The 14,943-nt window shown below is 34.0% G+C and overlaps 1 protein-coding gene and 2 pseudogenes across 5 annotated transcripts; 2 read left to right on the top strand and 1 right to left on the bottom strand.

The window, feature by feature from the left end:
- The first annotated feature begins 5,441 nt into the window (after nucleotides 1-5,441).
- On the top strand, nucleotides 5,442-7,195 carry LOC111280563 (3-oxoacyl-[acyl-carrier-protein] synthase II, chloroplastic-like; annotated as a pseudogene). Its single transcript, XR_016335035.1, has 7 exons — nucleotides 5,442-5,549; nucleotides 5,589-5,640; nucleotides 5,787-5,846; nucleotides 6,046-6,200; nucleotides 6,278-6,357; nucleotides 6,443-6,502; nucleotides 6,648-7,195. The product of XR_016335035.1 is annotated as a 3-oxoacyl-[acyl-carrier-protein] synthase II, chloroplastic-like (transcript).
- Nucleotides 7,196-7,468: 273 nt separating this feature from the next.
- LOC111280729 (3-oxoacyl-[acyl-carrier-protein] synthase II, chloroplastic-like) lies at nucleotides 7,469-10,917 on the top strand (annotated as a pseudogene). The gene is made up of 13 exons (XR_016334978.1): nucleotides 7,469-7,972; nucleotides 8,044-8,249; nucleotides 8,601-8,802; nucleotides 8,981-9,058; nucleotides 9,157-9,267; nucleotides 9,407-9,452; nucleotides 9,541-9,620; nucleotides 9,711-9,778; nucleotides 9,874-9,958; nucleotides 10,051-10,205; nucleotides 10,305-10,385; nucleotides 10,524-10,583; nucleotides 10,703-10,917. The product of XR_016334978.1 is annotated as a 3-oxoacyl-[acyl-carrier-protein] synthase II, chloroplastic-like (transcript).
- On the bottom strand, nucleotides 10,411-14,692 carry LOC111280730 (25.3 kDa vesicle transport protein SEC22-1-like). Of its 3 annotated transcripts, XR_002689050.2 has the most exons (7): nucleotides 14,451-14,676; nucleotides 13,625-13,853; nucleotides 13,339-13,499; nucleotides 13,066-13,212; nucleotides 12,184-12,260; nucleotides 11,114-11,481; nucleotides 10,411-10,917 (listed from the first exon to the last, which is right to left on the bottom strand). XR_002689050.2 is itself a non-coding variant. In XM_022868165.2 (6 exons), exons 2-6 carry the CDS (start codon nucleotides 13,810-13,812, stop codon nucleotides 11,398-11,400), a joined length of 657 nt encoding a protein of 218 aa, XP_022723900.2. In that variant the 5' UTR covers nucleotides 13,813-13,853; nucleotides 14,451-14,689; the 3' UTR covers nucleotides 11,045-11,397. The 3 variants fall into 3 exon arrangements, 1 of the variants encoding a protein (XP_022723900.2); XM_022868165.2 differs by lacking the exon at nucleotides 10,411-10,917 and having other exon boundaries at nucleotides 11,045-11,481; nucleotides 14,451-14,689; XR_016334977.1 differs by lacking the exon at nucleotides 10,411-10,917 and having other exon boundaries at nucleotides 11,442-11,481; nucleotides 12,939-13,212; nucleotides 14,451-14,692.
- Between the last annotated feature and the right edge of the window lie 251 nt (nucleotides 14,693-14,943).

Here is a 14,943-nt window from a genome sequence, read left to right as displayed (position 1 = left end):
CTATTGCATTCTTGTGACTGTTTCGTTGATCTCTCCATGAGCCTTTTCTACTCTGTCCATTCGATCTGTATCTTTATTTTTCATGACTCTAGTACAGACTCGAGTGCTATAAGTGTGACCTTGTTTCCTATGATAGTTATCCTTGAACCTTTTATTAATTATTAGAAGTCAAAATGCACAACATGAATTTTATTATAAAAAATATTTTGGCTTTGAAGGTTTAACAAAAGCATATTCATAATCATCATCTTTTATCTTTAACTAGCATGAAAAATAATGAATTCAAACAGATGATGTATGATGTGTAAGCCAAATTTTATTATTATTAAGAAGAGAAAAACTCAAGTTCCACATATATTTTGGCTGAGTTATCTAAAGACATCCTTTTTTCTTCGAAAGTTTGATGAAAGTATATTCACAACCATCACTCTTTTTCACTAGCTCCAATTATTAAAGGTGGACAGAAGAATCAATTCATAAAAAATTTAGGTTAAAAGAAGTTTTCATTCATTCCAAAAGTATCAAGTTTACACATCATAAATCATTCTAGGGTTGGGGCCAAAAAGTGTCAGACTTGCTTCCACTTCCCTTTGTCTCACCTAAAAAATAGTTGACTATGATTACTAGGGGGACAACTCTTTGTTTAAAAAGCTTTTTTTCATCATCCTGACCAATCTTACTGTTGCTTACAGCACTACCTACTATTTTGGCATAGATCAAAGAAGGGTTCTTATGAATAACTGACTTCATCTTAGTATCAAAACTCAGATATCTGACTTTCATCAATCTCTACACCCTATGTTCCAAAGTTGTGTAGTCTTTCAGAGAATGGCCCACAACACCAAAATGGTATTCACATTGGGATTAGGGTTATACCATTTAGGGAAAGGTGGTTTGCGAGGTTTAGCAGGGAAAGAGGCGATAAGGTAATTCTCTAAGAGCAATGGGTATAACTTTGTGTAAGACACAGGTATTAGATCAATATGGGTTTTTCATTTAGTGTTACCAGAGTTTTTTTATCCTATGGTTGGTTTACTTTATTGAAAAGATACTGGTATAGTTGGTCTCGAGGTGAATTGAAAAACTCTGGGTTGAAGATTGGGCTGATAAAATGGTGATTGGATAGCATGCTGAACAAGCGATTGTGAAATATGAAGTGGAGGACATAAATTCAAGTGTGAAATTTTTTAAGGTTGCATGACACTTGGGGGCTTAATTCTAAGTGATTGGAAAGGAGGTTAGAAGTAGTCATAAGACGGATTTAGGTATGGGTTAGGACTCGGGATAGTTAGTGATGGTTGTTTGAAGCCAGGTGACTCCTTATTGGAAATTAAACTTTTGAGCTCAGTCATTTACGTGACTAGTTCACCCATTCCTCTCTTGAGTTTGCCCAAACTTTGGTCACTGTTCAAATCACCCAATGCCTTATTTTGTTCTAGTAAAATGCTAAGACTAACAGGAGTCGATTGATCTTGACTTGATGGAATCGAAAATGACAACGATCCTTGAGAAGGAACAAACGCAACTCCACCACTACCTTTAACCATTTCTATCAATTGAGCCATTTGCTATTTCATCTCTCGAAGCTCAAGCCATAATTTCTTTTGATTCAACTCCAAAGTACTAATCCTTGCTTCTAATCAATCTTTCATTTTTGCCATTCTAATTTCTACCAAGACAGACATTTTATTCTGGGACTTAGATAAAAAATTTTAGATTACTAACCTTATTGAATGAATATCACAAAAATAATGACATACAAAGTATGTTTATGAACACGAGTATGATGGCTAAAAAATATCATGAAATACATATATACCTATGACAATGGATTTTTATATGTACAAGGACCCAAATAAAAATTTTCGTCAACCATGAATGTGTATACAAGGAATATAATGTCATGTTGCAGGGATAGTGGGATATTAAATGCAATGTATGTTTCATACAACCCTATTATTCATGAATCTATATGCATGAAATGCAATGACATATTTACATGAATGATGAGATGCATACCTATAAATAATACAACATACTTGTATGGAATGCATGAACCTATCAAGTGCACGTTATATTTTTACATGAAATGATTATGTTATATCATCCTAATGAACTAACACTACCTTCAAATGTGTAATGAAATGGAATGTGCGCACTACCTATTAAGATGCATATAAAAGGCATGTATCATTTATCAACATGTGCATAACATGGGATGCATGCATTATACATTGATATGGATGGGATGGAATGCTCACATTATCCTATTATGATGCGTATGGGATGGGATTAAAAATCAAACGAAAATGCAAAAAATGAAACATCATTCAAAAAAAGAAAAAAAATCTTTTTTTTTTTAAAGGAAAATCATTTTTTTCACATGGAATAACTAGGACTTAAAAAAATTAATTTTTATTTAGCCAATAAATAAAGAATTTAAAAAAAGTTTTCACTTTTTGTTTATTGGATAATGCTAAAAATAATTCAAAAATATTTTATGGAAATGCAAATTTTGGATAACTACCAAAGAAAAGAAAAAAAAATCTTCAAGAAAATGCTTTTTTGTTATTTCCACAAAAGGATAATGCTCTATCGAAGGTTAGGCTTTACAACTCACTATATGTCAGGTTAGGATTATGTGTCTAAAGGTCCCCAGACTATTCCTCACATCATCATCCATTATAGACTAGTAAGGTTCTCTGATCCTCACCCATTACAGGTTACTAACAAGAATAGTTCAATCTAAGTGGAAGTGTTTTACTAGAAAATACGGAAGTTATCACCTCACGATAGCATAGCTACTTCACTCCCTCCTATAAAGGATAAGAGCCTAGGTCTAGAGCTCATGAATGCGGATGAATATGCAAAGTGTGTGCAAAGAGATATATTAATTAAAATAACATAAATAAATCATAAACATAAAATCAAAATAAAGTAAAAACTAGCATGCAATTTATTTTATTCATTAACTTCTATATTTTTGAAAGATAAAATAAAAGGAATTAAATTAAATATCAAATAAAACCAATTAAATCCAACCATTGTTCATGGCGCATAATTAAAATTTTAGCCTGACTCTCAAACAGTCCCCAGCGAAGTCGCCAAGCTGTCGTAACGATTTTGAGACCGTCAGACGTAAATGAGTTTTAAAATTAAAATAAATGAGGGGAGTCGCCACCAATCTGTTTTAAGATGTGATTGATCACCTAAAAGTTTATCTTCTTAATAAAACTTTAAAAGTGGGTTTAAAGTTTATCAAAAAGATAAATTTTAATCTACAAAAAATCGGGTTAGGTCCGGGAGTCGGTTACGTGTGGGAAGGATTAGCACCCCCACAACGCCCATAAATTGGTACCATTTAATCATGCGTTATTTTCGATGTTTGATAAAATGGTTTTGTCTTAAAATTTAATACTAATTCCCTTCGTTTAAAAAAATTTTTTTGCTAAAATTTTTATTTAGAAATATTGAGAAAATCTTTAAGTTTAAGAATTATCTTAAAATTTTTTGATATCTAGGCAGAATTTAAAATAACTCTTTTCACTTAAGATTTAGCACATCAATCCTTAAAATAAAATAACAATATTTATAGAAGATAATTGTTAGTGACTCTCCGATATCTAGGCAAAATACCAAGAATTATTTCATTCGAAATGTTATTTTTTATTTTATAATATCAAAATTTTAAAATATGTATTTTTTTTTTGTAGAACATTTTATATGAGGAAATAAATGATGATATTGTCAGGTAGCAAATAAAAATTAAAGACAGAGAAATGCAACACGAATAACATGATGATGATGTTATGCAAAGTGATAACATATAAATTTAGAGTAGGGTTTTTGAATATAATGAGATCACTTTAACTCTCCAACATCTAGGCAGAGCTTAGGTGTGACTATTTATATTTAAGATCCCAATTTATTATTACTTTTTATTAGAGTTTTAATTTTATTATTAAGACTAATTAAGGACGGGTATGAAAGACTTAATGAAATAAATTTTCTTAAACACCACATCATCTAGACAGCATTCGAGAACAAATTACTTTAAGTGAAATTTTCACACGTGTCTTTAAGATTTTTAAGATGTTTTGAGTACGGGCTTGAGTAAAAGTTTTAAAGGTTAGGGCTTAAAGGTTTTGAAGATTCGAATTTTAAGGTTTTAGATTTTAGGGGTTTGGATTTAAAAGGTTTTAGAATTTTGGATTTTAGGGGTTTTAGAATCCTAGGGTTTTGGTTTTAAAAATTGAAGTTTCATTTTTAAGAAAATGCGAACATCTTTAAAAATCCCCAACATTTGGGCGGATTTTCGGAGCAAGTTCGATTTTAGTGATTTTTTAAAATTAATCAAGAATTTCTCATATATTTATTTTATGAAAATTTATTAATAATAATTCTCCAACATCTAGGCGAAATTATTTTTAGGAATATATTTTCATTCTCTCCAACATTTAGGCAAGGAAAATAATAAAAAATATTATTATTATTCTTTTTTAAGCATTTTTAATATTTTTTTAGTTATTACTTGTTTTCAATTTTATTATTATTAAAAATAATTAAAAATTTATCCTAACAAATTTAAAATTCATCATGCATAAATATAAAAAATACTCAAAATAACAAAAATAATAAAATATAAAAAACCAAAAAAAAAAATTTTACCTGAACCGGATCGATCAACGGTCCGATCAAAGCTGGTCTAAACTGGTTGGACCGATTCGACGGTTCAATCTAAGGTTCAGGTGGTCCAACGGTTCAGACCGATTCGACCAATTCACTGGCAGTTTTGTACCGGTTCAAATAGACCGATTTTGAGCTGAGGTAAAAGCGGGTCACAGGTCAGGTTACACGAATCTTTGGTTGGATTCGGGTATACATGCGAATCTTCTCCTTAAGCAAAACGGCGTCATTTTGCTGCTTTGGCTTCTATATAAAAGTTAACTTTTTTTTTGTTTCATTTCATCCTTTTTGCCAAAAAAAATTTTTTTAGAGGTCCAGGAGAGCTCTGTGGACTCTGCCAGCATCCGACCACCGGCTCTCTTATCGTCGCACCAGCCACTGTTTTGACCGCCACCGGTGGTTGTCGTCGGTCAACGAAAAACACCAAAAAGACTCCTAATCGTTCACCTCTATGCCCTCTTTCTAGATCCAACATCCGTTTTGTCATAAATAATCCTGATCAACGTAGATCAGGCCTTAAAGCTTTCGATCTCCTTTCTCTTTCTTCTTTTTTTTTTAAAAAGAAACTGATGATTTCTTTGCTTGTTTACAGGGCTTTCTGGCATTGAGGTTCCTCCCTATGAGAATGACTGTTTGTCTTTATTTTTTGTTTCTGTTTTTGTGTTTCTGTTTGGGTATGAGTTTGGTGAGGGTTGAGGCTCGAATTGGGGTGCTAGTATGGGGATTGAGCTTGTTGAAAGGGGGGCTGGGCAGTGATGAAGGGTAAGCTCTTCATGTGTTCGAGAGGAGAGCCTAAAAGGAAGAAGCTGGGGGTTTTTAAAGAGCTTCAAAGGGGAACAGGTGGTGGCTATAGGAATGGCAGGGTAGCTATAGGGTAACTGTCTGATTTGGTGGCTGGACAGGAGGCTGATCGGGTAGGAGCGTGGGCGATTAGTGGCGGCTGCAAGGTGGCTGGTGCCAGGCATCAACCGCCTTGCTTTCTGCCATTTTCTATTTCTCTTTTTTTTGTTTTTGTTTTTGTTTTAATTAATTTTTAGTTTTAATTATACCAATATTATTATTATAAAAAAATTATTATTAACAAAAATTGAAATTAGTAGACCCGGACAAAACCAGTGTCTACATTGATGCTTATCACATAATTGATCCTCGTCCTGATGGTAAACAAGCTTGTTGAACTTCCTTGAAGGACAAACCAACAAGCCAGTTGATATTAGCTTCTTTTCCATTTTATTTACCCTATTTTCCTTTTTTTTTTTATTTCTACTTATACGAACTTCCATGATGGCCCTGATCATCCACAGATAGTGACTTTATATATTTAACATAAAAAGGTGAATTTCTCCCATATAATATCAGGGAGAGTAATGAATCTTTGCATAAAGAAGGCCTTGGCTCGAGCTGTGGTAGCCAAAGAATATGTGAATTGCACAAACGCATTTGCTTCATCTACACAAAAAGTTGATCAGTGCGAATACCAAACTTTGATTGGTAGTTTTGGCCAGAATCCTTGGGTAATAATAGAATTTCCTTCCCTTAATTCAATCTGCTCTATGCATACTTATCTTTTTACACTATTCCTATGCCCCAGCTAAGAATAAACTCTTTAAGTCCATGACCGGTCATCTACAAGGAGCTTCAGGCGCTGTTGAAGCCATTGCAACAATTAAGGTAACTGATTTCTGAAGCTTCTAACAGTTCATGTCCATGTCTATCCTTAAATTCTAACCCACAAGGTATTCCTTTTCAAATGTAGGCAATACAGACAGGATGGATTCATCCAAACATCAATCTTGATAGTCCTGGTGAGGGCTTGGTATGTTTTATTTTCTATTTCACATCGAATTGTGTAACCATAGCCTTCGGATACAGCATATGAACAGCTTCCCAACCTGAGCAATTTTATATTGCCAAAAGCATACTTGTTCTCAATTACTCAACTCTTCATATGTGGAACACAGGACACAAACATTCTCGTTGGCCCCAAAAAGGAACAACTGGACATTAAGTTGGCACCCTTCAACTCATTTTGCTATGGTGGACAGAACTCATCAATCTTATTTGCACCATACAAGTGAATTTATGTGTAAATTCTCAACCTTCATTCTTCAGTAGCTCAAGAAAAACGTACAGGGGTTTGTCTTAGATCTTTTGCCCCATGATGTTTGGCCTATTTTAGCCTGGACAAGGATGATACTTTTGGCATTCTGACATAGGACATGCAAAAGGCTAAATTGCTGAAGCACTTATGGAGGAGTTTGAGTTTCAACCATCCAAGGAAAATACCCGAATTCAGAATTGAAAGTTTAGTAGCGTTTTACTATGTGTATACGTAATTAAGGGGCAAGATTTGGATGGATACCAACAATAATAACAGTGGTAATAAAAAAAAAAATCCTTTGAGCATGCCATGGCCAAAATCAAAATCATGTGATTTGGTCCCAACAAATAACATGCACAATCGGTATTGTCCGATGCTATAGTTAATTTTGTTTTTTAGTCAAGACAATTCAGTCGACCCATCCTGAGAAAATCAACTGGTATCTTTTTTATTTTTGCCAGTGATTATTTTGCATTAAATGGGGTAAAAAAAAACTTGTTTCTGGAACTTGATAAATTAACACAAAATGTGTGACGAGAGGAAATTTGAGGACTGATTGGAACATGAGCTTCTTGCATCATCCCATGTTGTTACAGGCTATTAAGTAATTAGTTTTACTCCTAAAACCTCTTGATTTTGCGCTGCACGCATTAAACTTGAAATTTTTTTTGTATCCCCGTGTTAGATTTTATTATTGCATGCAATACTACATTCATTGTAAATTTACTGTTCAGTTGCCTTTTTTTTAGCAGAAAGTATGCCTCTTTTAAGGAGAAAACTCCTCCAAAAATTATGAAATATAACGATTTTTTAACATTGTAGAAATCACTACTAATTAATAATGAAACCTGTTATGATATGTCCAACATAAATTCTTTCAACTGTTTCACCCTTTACGCAATGAATACTTAGTTGCATGCATTTTGCATTTTTTTTTCTTCTCTATAATTCCTGTTTGTTGCAGCACTTTCTACTCTGATCTGCTTGCTGCGTGAATTATTTCATTGGTTTCTACCATGGCTGCTTCCTCTCTTGCCTCTCCTTTTTGTGCATGGCTTGTTGCTAGTTACACGCCTAGGCCTAAAAGGAGAGACCACCCTGTAACTTCTCCTATGTTTCAATCTCCAAAGAGACAGAACCAGGGGCTCACTCCCAAGAAACTTCTGTTAATAAGCTGCAACAGTGGTAATGAACTCAATATTTCAATTGTTTATCTATCCAAGTCTTAATTCCTGACTAGTTTGTTATGCTTTTAGGAAGAGCAATGGCTTCGTCTCTACAACCTGCAAGCAAACCAGTGACACAAGAAATGTCTCAAAGGGAAAAGCGGCGGGTTGTTGTGACAGGGATTGGTCTTGTAACCGCACTTGGTGATGACCCAGATATATTTTACAACAATGCTCTTCAAGGTATTAGTGGCATAAGTAAGATAGAAAAGTTTGACACTTCTCAGCTTCCAACGGTGTGTGCTTTTGCTACAAGTGAATTATAAATATCCTTTATGGTAGGGTTAATGTCTCGATAGGGCTTTGAAATATAATGAAATGTTTAATTGAATTATAAATTTTTTAACCAATGCACTATTCACCTTTAATGTAGCTAACTTCAAATGATGATTTATAATCGATTAATCGATCTTTCAATTACTATATTAATTAATAAATTTATAATTTAAGTATCATATTAAAAATTTTTAAAATTCAAAAATTATATTAAACATTTTATTATAATTCATGAACCATTCTAAACATTAACCCTTTTTAGTAACTTCGCTGAATATTGAACAATATTACACTAGCTCTTGTGTTAACAGAAAATTGGTGGAGAGATTAGGTCTTTCTTAGCAAATGGTTGTCTCATCAAAGCTTGCAAAGAGGGCGGATAAGTTTATGCTTTACCTTCCAACTGCTGGCAAGAAAGCTCTTGCAGACGGTGGGATTACAGATGAAGTTAATAAAGAGCTTAATAAAACTAAATGTGAAATTATAATTGGCTCTGGACTGGGAGGTTTGAGGGTAAGTAAATCCTTTTTTTTTTTCACATAATCTCGGTAATTTTGTGCCATTGAAGTGCCAAAGATTAATTTTGAGCTTAGACTAAATAAACTGTTGAATGGAACTCATTCAATAGTCATAGCATCAATTTTTCTTCTTAGCTCATGTTTCTCACCGTATTTTGGCGGATTTCAAACAGATTTTCCACGAATGGTTTGATAACAAGATGACTCCATCAAAGACGACAAATCCTTTCAGTGTACCTCTGGCAGCACGGGTTCTGCAGTACTAGCAACGGATTTGGTAAACCACTAAACTCAAATCTCCTTGTGGAAGAACAGCGAGAGTAAACCTGATTACAAGGTTAATTACTAGATGCCAAAATTACCGGGTTGGATGGGTCCAAACTATGTGATCTCAGCAGCTTGTTCAACAAGTAATAATTGTATACTTAGTGCGGCTGCTCATATTGTCGAGGGAGAGACAGTGAATATCTCACTTCTACATTGATATTGGGATCAAACGAAGCCTTGTTTTTAACAATAAGTTTCCTACATGACTTGTGATAACACGCAAACATTTTAAGTTAGTGCTGCTACTATCTCTAATATAAGATGATTTGCAGGACGTGATGCTTTCTGGTGGCTCTGATGCAGGACTTCATCCAATAGGTAAAAGTCAAACGCCATTTATATCCTAGATTTGGGAAAATATTTTTAGTTCATGGATTTACCTATTTTCTTTAATATTGAGTTGCAGGTTTGGGAGGTGTGGGATCATGCAGAGTTCTCTCACAGAGGAATTGTGATCCGACGAAAGCTTCATGCCCATGGGACACTGTAAAGCTTCCTGCACAACATTTAAATTTCATAAACTACTTCTCTTAAATTCTAGTCTGCATTTTGAGTAAGATTTTTCCATTTGATGAGGATCGTGATGGAATTGTCGTTGGAGAAGGAGCTGGGGTTTTGCTTTTGAGGAGTTAGAACATGCCAAGGTACACTTGCTGGGTATAATTTCAAACATACATCTCATCTATATCATGATATAACAGAGGAGGCCTGCTTTATTATGTAATTGTAAAAATGGCAGCGAAGAGATGCAAAAGTTTATGCGGAGTTTCTGGGCGGAAGCTTTGCTACAGATGCGTATCACATAACTCAGCCCCATCCTGATGGTAAATTTAGAAATATCATGGTATCTACTTTTAACTTAGTGATATGTATTTTATATGTGAAAAGCACTTAACAGATTATTTTTTGCCTTCAGGGCAAGGGATGATTCTTTGTATAGAGATAGCATTGGCTAATGCTGGAGTAGCCAGAGAAGATGTAAACTACATAAATGCACATGCTGCATCTACACAAGTTGGTGATCTGAAAGAATTGAGAGCGTTGGTCCGTTGTTTTGGCAACAATCCTGTGGTAAAAATACCATTGCATGCAATGGCTCTTTTTAATCTTTGATTCTTGAGTCATCATTATTACTGTATGGAAACGTCTGTTAATTAGTATTTTCTGCAGCTAAGAATTAACTCCACGAAGTCCATGACCGGCCACCTGATGGGAGCTACAGGTGCTGTAGAAGCTATCGCAGCAGTTAAGGTAATGCAATTATCAGACACCGAAATTGTATCAATAGTCCTTTATCTCCTGTTAATGCTTTCTACGAGCCCAAAACAACAAAAAGTGGCTCTACCGGTATGGTTAAATTCTAAACTTGGTTTTCCTTCTCAAATGTAGGCAATACAAACAGGGTGGATCCATCCAAATATCAATCTTGATAATCCTGACAAAGCCGTGGTATGAACTATGACCTAAAGCATCTTCGTCTTTTAAAACTTGAACAAGGTGAAACACTAGATTAGCTTAATACCTTTGAATTTTATATGATCCTGAGAGTTTAAAATGTGCCATTTCAGGACATGAATCTTCTTGTTGGCCCAAAGAAAGAAAGATTAGACGTTAAGGTAGCACTGTCTAACTCCTTCGCCTTCGGTGGACAGAACTCATCTATCTTATTTGCACCCTTAAAGTGAATAGAGAGCAAGACCGTCAACAAAGCCACTGACATGATTGCTTGGCAAAGAGCTATGCATCTAATCCTGTCCACTGCACAAAACTCAGCTGCTACCACCTTGTTTGTAAATAAATGCAAATAAATCATAATGAGAACATGGCTATGTCATAGTGTAAAACTAATTTGATATATCTAACTAGATCTTCTTCATAGATATTGCCCCATGATCATGATGCGCCATAGATTAAAATTAAATAACACTAGTAAGTCCAAAGGAAAATGGCAACAATGTGATAGTAGTTAGAATAATTACCACAAGAAGCTTTTAAGCAGTTTACGATTTTTGCTATTGTATTCTGTCTTTTACATATAGAAAGAATAGTTTTGTCTTGATCATATGCTCATAAGGTAGGGTCCCTCTTTCACAATTCCCCATTGCAAATTTGTAGCTATGCTTCAGCGAATTGTGTGATTAACAAAAACCAGAATTCACTCCAATGTTTGGTCTCCAGGTGTGGACAACAAATTACCCACAGCAACAAAGAGAAACCCAAGAAATTCCATGATGAATTCTTAAAAATAAGAAGCACAGTTGAATCACCATAACTTTGCTTTCACCCAGAAGAGGAGGAAGACAACTCCTAACACAATGACAACAGGAGCCCACTTCCGAATTAAAGCCTACAGGCAAATTGATGAAACAGATAAAGAACTTTCAAACTTCAGTATTGCTGACAATTATGATCTCCAAAACGAATCAAGAAAGATTGCAAAAATAATCCAGCCACAACAAGATATGGAAAATTGACTTAAGCTCTTGCTAAAGAGACCTTCATTACAATGGAAAAAGAAATCCAGATTGAGTAGAAGGAAACTAAGCAACAAAGTTAGTCAAAGCATCTTTAATCCATTGTACTTATTTACGGTAACTTCACTCAAACTATACGATATAAATCATATCAAATTTCGGTGCTACATGTACTCCTTGTGATGAAAAAGCGAGCATTCAAACTTCAGAATGAATTTTAACAAAGAAATACTTATGTAACTACCTCATGTTTGTCTTCATCCCTATCAATAAAGTCTAGAACTCAAACTAAGTGATGCACTAAATTGCCCAACACAAACAAATTGATTTCCCTTCTTTTATCCAGAGAAGTCAGTCCATGCTCAGGGAATCATTGTGACACAGATCAAGAATATTATATCAATCACCTATGTTTTCCACCAAGAACATCATGACTTAGCAGCAAACCTTTAGTATCGTGAACAAAAATGTCAAATAGCAAAAGCTAAACATCATAACCTAAAAAAATGAGAGAGAGAGAGAGAAATGTCCCCAAATAATGAGTCTACGCTCTTCACTAATCAGAGAAAACTAACCTGTCGATTTAAATCTCTTGCCTTGTCAGCATATATGCGAGATTCAGATGTCAAACGGCTGGACATTTGACTGACCTCTATATTATCCAGGAAAAAAAGAAAGAGTGAAATGCACACTTGGTTAGACATACAAAAGTACAATCTATCAGCCAGTGAAAAAGAAGAGGGAGAGAACATATAGCATATTAAACAATCAGAAAAGAAGAATATTAGGTAAGTTCAATTTAAGGGCAATACTTAGAAGGAAGATAAGGCAGCAACAAGGTGCAACCTTAATCAACTCTGCCTTTGTACTGCATGCCAATTGCTAATAAAGAATAAAAGACTAGAAGCAGAGTTCTAACGTTAATTGGCATAATGTGAACTGATATACAAGGTACATCACTCCAGAAACACTCAATGAGAAGCAAAGACAAGTAAAGCAAGCTTTATTATGATTAATGCAAATCAATGTTTTATGAACAGCTAAAGCTGACTATCAAAGGAACAAAAGTTACAAAACCTGCACATGCACTCACACAAGAAGCATTATATTTCCTTTTAAAAACATATATAATATATATATAAACTAAAATCATCCAGTTATCAGTCCATGTTCCAATATGTATCACCTAATTGAGGGGTAATTTATATAAGTTAAAGTGGGGCCAAACCAGATATAGAATCAACAGGCTAGTCTCACCTAAAAGATTTTCCCCCTTTTAACTGTACATGCAATACAAACAGATGCATTAAAATTGTAAAAGAACAGTTACCTAGTTCATGATGGTAAATTTCGGCATTGTTGTGGCGCATTGATTCAAACAAAATTCAATCAATTATCAAATTAAATGTTGTAAAAATGGCCTAATATTATTTTGAAAGGAGAAAGGAATATCTTACGGTCCAACTTTTCACCAACACCAAGAACTTCTTGTACGTTGCGAGTCATTATTTGGTGAACTTCATAGAGTTCATCATTCAACTTTGCAATATTCCGTTGAGTACGGGTGTCCTGGTACAATTTTTTTGTTTTCTGTATGAATGTATCTTAAAGACAAAGAAAAGATTAAAAAAATCAAGCCCAGTCAGAGAAGCAGCTCAGAACAAAGTGGAAGAAATACTAATTGCATAAGAAAAGCAGGAAAAGCCAAACAATAAAGAAAAGGAACCTACCAAATTTAATAAAGGCATAAGGCCTGGCAGCTGTTTCAATTTGAGCTCCATTAACACGCTCAAATTCATTCCTGAGGTCTTCCAGATATTGAAAGGCAAGTTTCTTAGGATAAGCACGGTCACACATTGTCAAGTAACAAACACGTCCTTCAATGATATAGCTAACAACTTAGGTCAAGGTAACAGTAAAACTTAAATGCACTTGCAACTGATACCAGAAAGTATAAACCTATGTCATAACTCTAGAAATATGGCATCCAAAAAATAGACACCTGGACAAGGATACTGAAATACGAAAGGGCCAGTTTCAATAGACATCCTTGAAGCCTCGTTATGGCCCTTGGAGAGATTCTTAAACAAAGCCTTAACTTGCTGTTTGTACATTTCAGCATCTATCAAATGACGACCATCATCTAGTCCCTCTGCCAGAGGAAGACCATCGGTAACACGAGCAATCATTGTCATCTTCACCATCTTTACTCCCCTATTTCTCAGCTACACAAAATCCCTTCAAACTAATATAAAAGCAAAATTAACATCCTGATTAGGCATTGAAAAGAAAAACTCAATTTAAGTCAAAACTAACAACCCAAATTCTATATTAAAATATTAATTTAAAAAAGAGTTGCAGCAAATACCAATTGACTAGATTTCAGCATATTGATTCTAAAATCTTAATGGTACAACAAAACACCATAATGATGACAAAACAACACTTTTCAGTTCCACAATTATTATTAAAACCATTAAAATTAACCAAATAAACAAAAAAAAAAAAAAAACTCGATTCGTATATTAATAATTCTATAATTCTCATATTCACTAGTCTCTCATCGTTGATCCAAACCCAGATCGACCCAGTTATTCTTTTCCAATAAAATGGTCATTAATGTAACCAAAGACAACCCATCTAATCGACATCATCAGGATCTAACAAAAAAATATATACTTTTTTCTGGAATTCCAACAAAACCCATAAACTCAGTTGAGAAAAAAATCTCATATCATGGAGAATTTCTACACCATTGCAAATAAAAGGAACGATTTACATCAAACAATTACAATCCATTTACAAAATGAAGCAAAAACTATTGGTTTTACAGAACCAATACCTGATTATAGCATATGGATCTCTGTATTTTTGTAGATTTCAACGATTTGAAGAAGAGTAAACGACCGCTGGTCCAACAAGTCTTAAGAGGTTAACTAAATGGAGAGAGAAAGAGAGTTGAAAATAGGGTTTTTATTAGAAGAAAGACAACAGAAAAACAAATTATGGCTTTTTTTTTTTTTATCTATGATTTTCAGGGTGTCGTGTTAGTCAGGGATTGTACCTTTCAGATTGCCATGCGATTCAGAGGTACAACATGGTTAAGTCATTTCTTAAATTTGAATAATTTTGAATTTTCAAAAAAAAATTATTGAAATTTTATTTGACTTCTCATTATAATTTGAATATATTTTATGTTGATCATTTTTTTTGGCTGCAAAGGGGGTTAGTGCCCTTACATGACTTTTAATTGATCTTTTAATCACTAACGTTATGTTTAAATAAATATTAATAAAAAAAATTTTTTTTTTTAAATGATACATATTCATTGTTTG

The sequence above is a fragment of the Durio zibethinus genome, chromosome 28 (genome assembly GCF_047325235.1).
Source record: "Durio zibethinus cultivar Kanyao isolate XHJ-2024 chromosome 28, ASM4732523v1, whole genome shotgun sequence".
Taxonomy (NCBI): Eukaryota; Viridiplantae; Streptophyta; class Magnoliopsida; order Malvales; family Malvaceae; genus Durio; species Durio zibethinus.
This window is presented reverse-complemented; position numbering and strand designations above follow the sequence as displayed.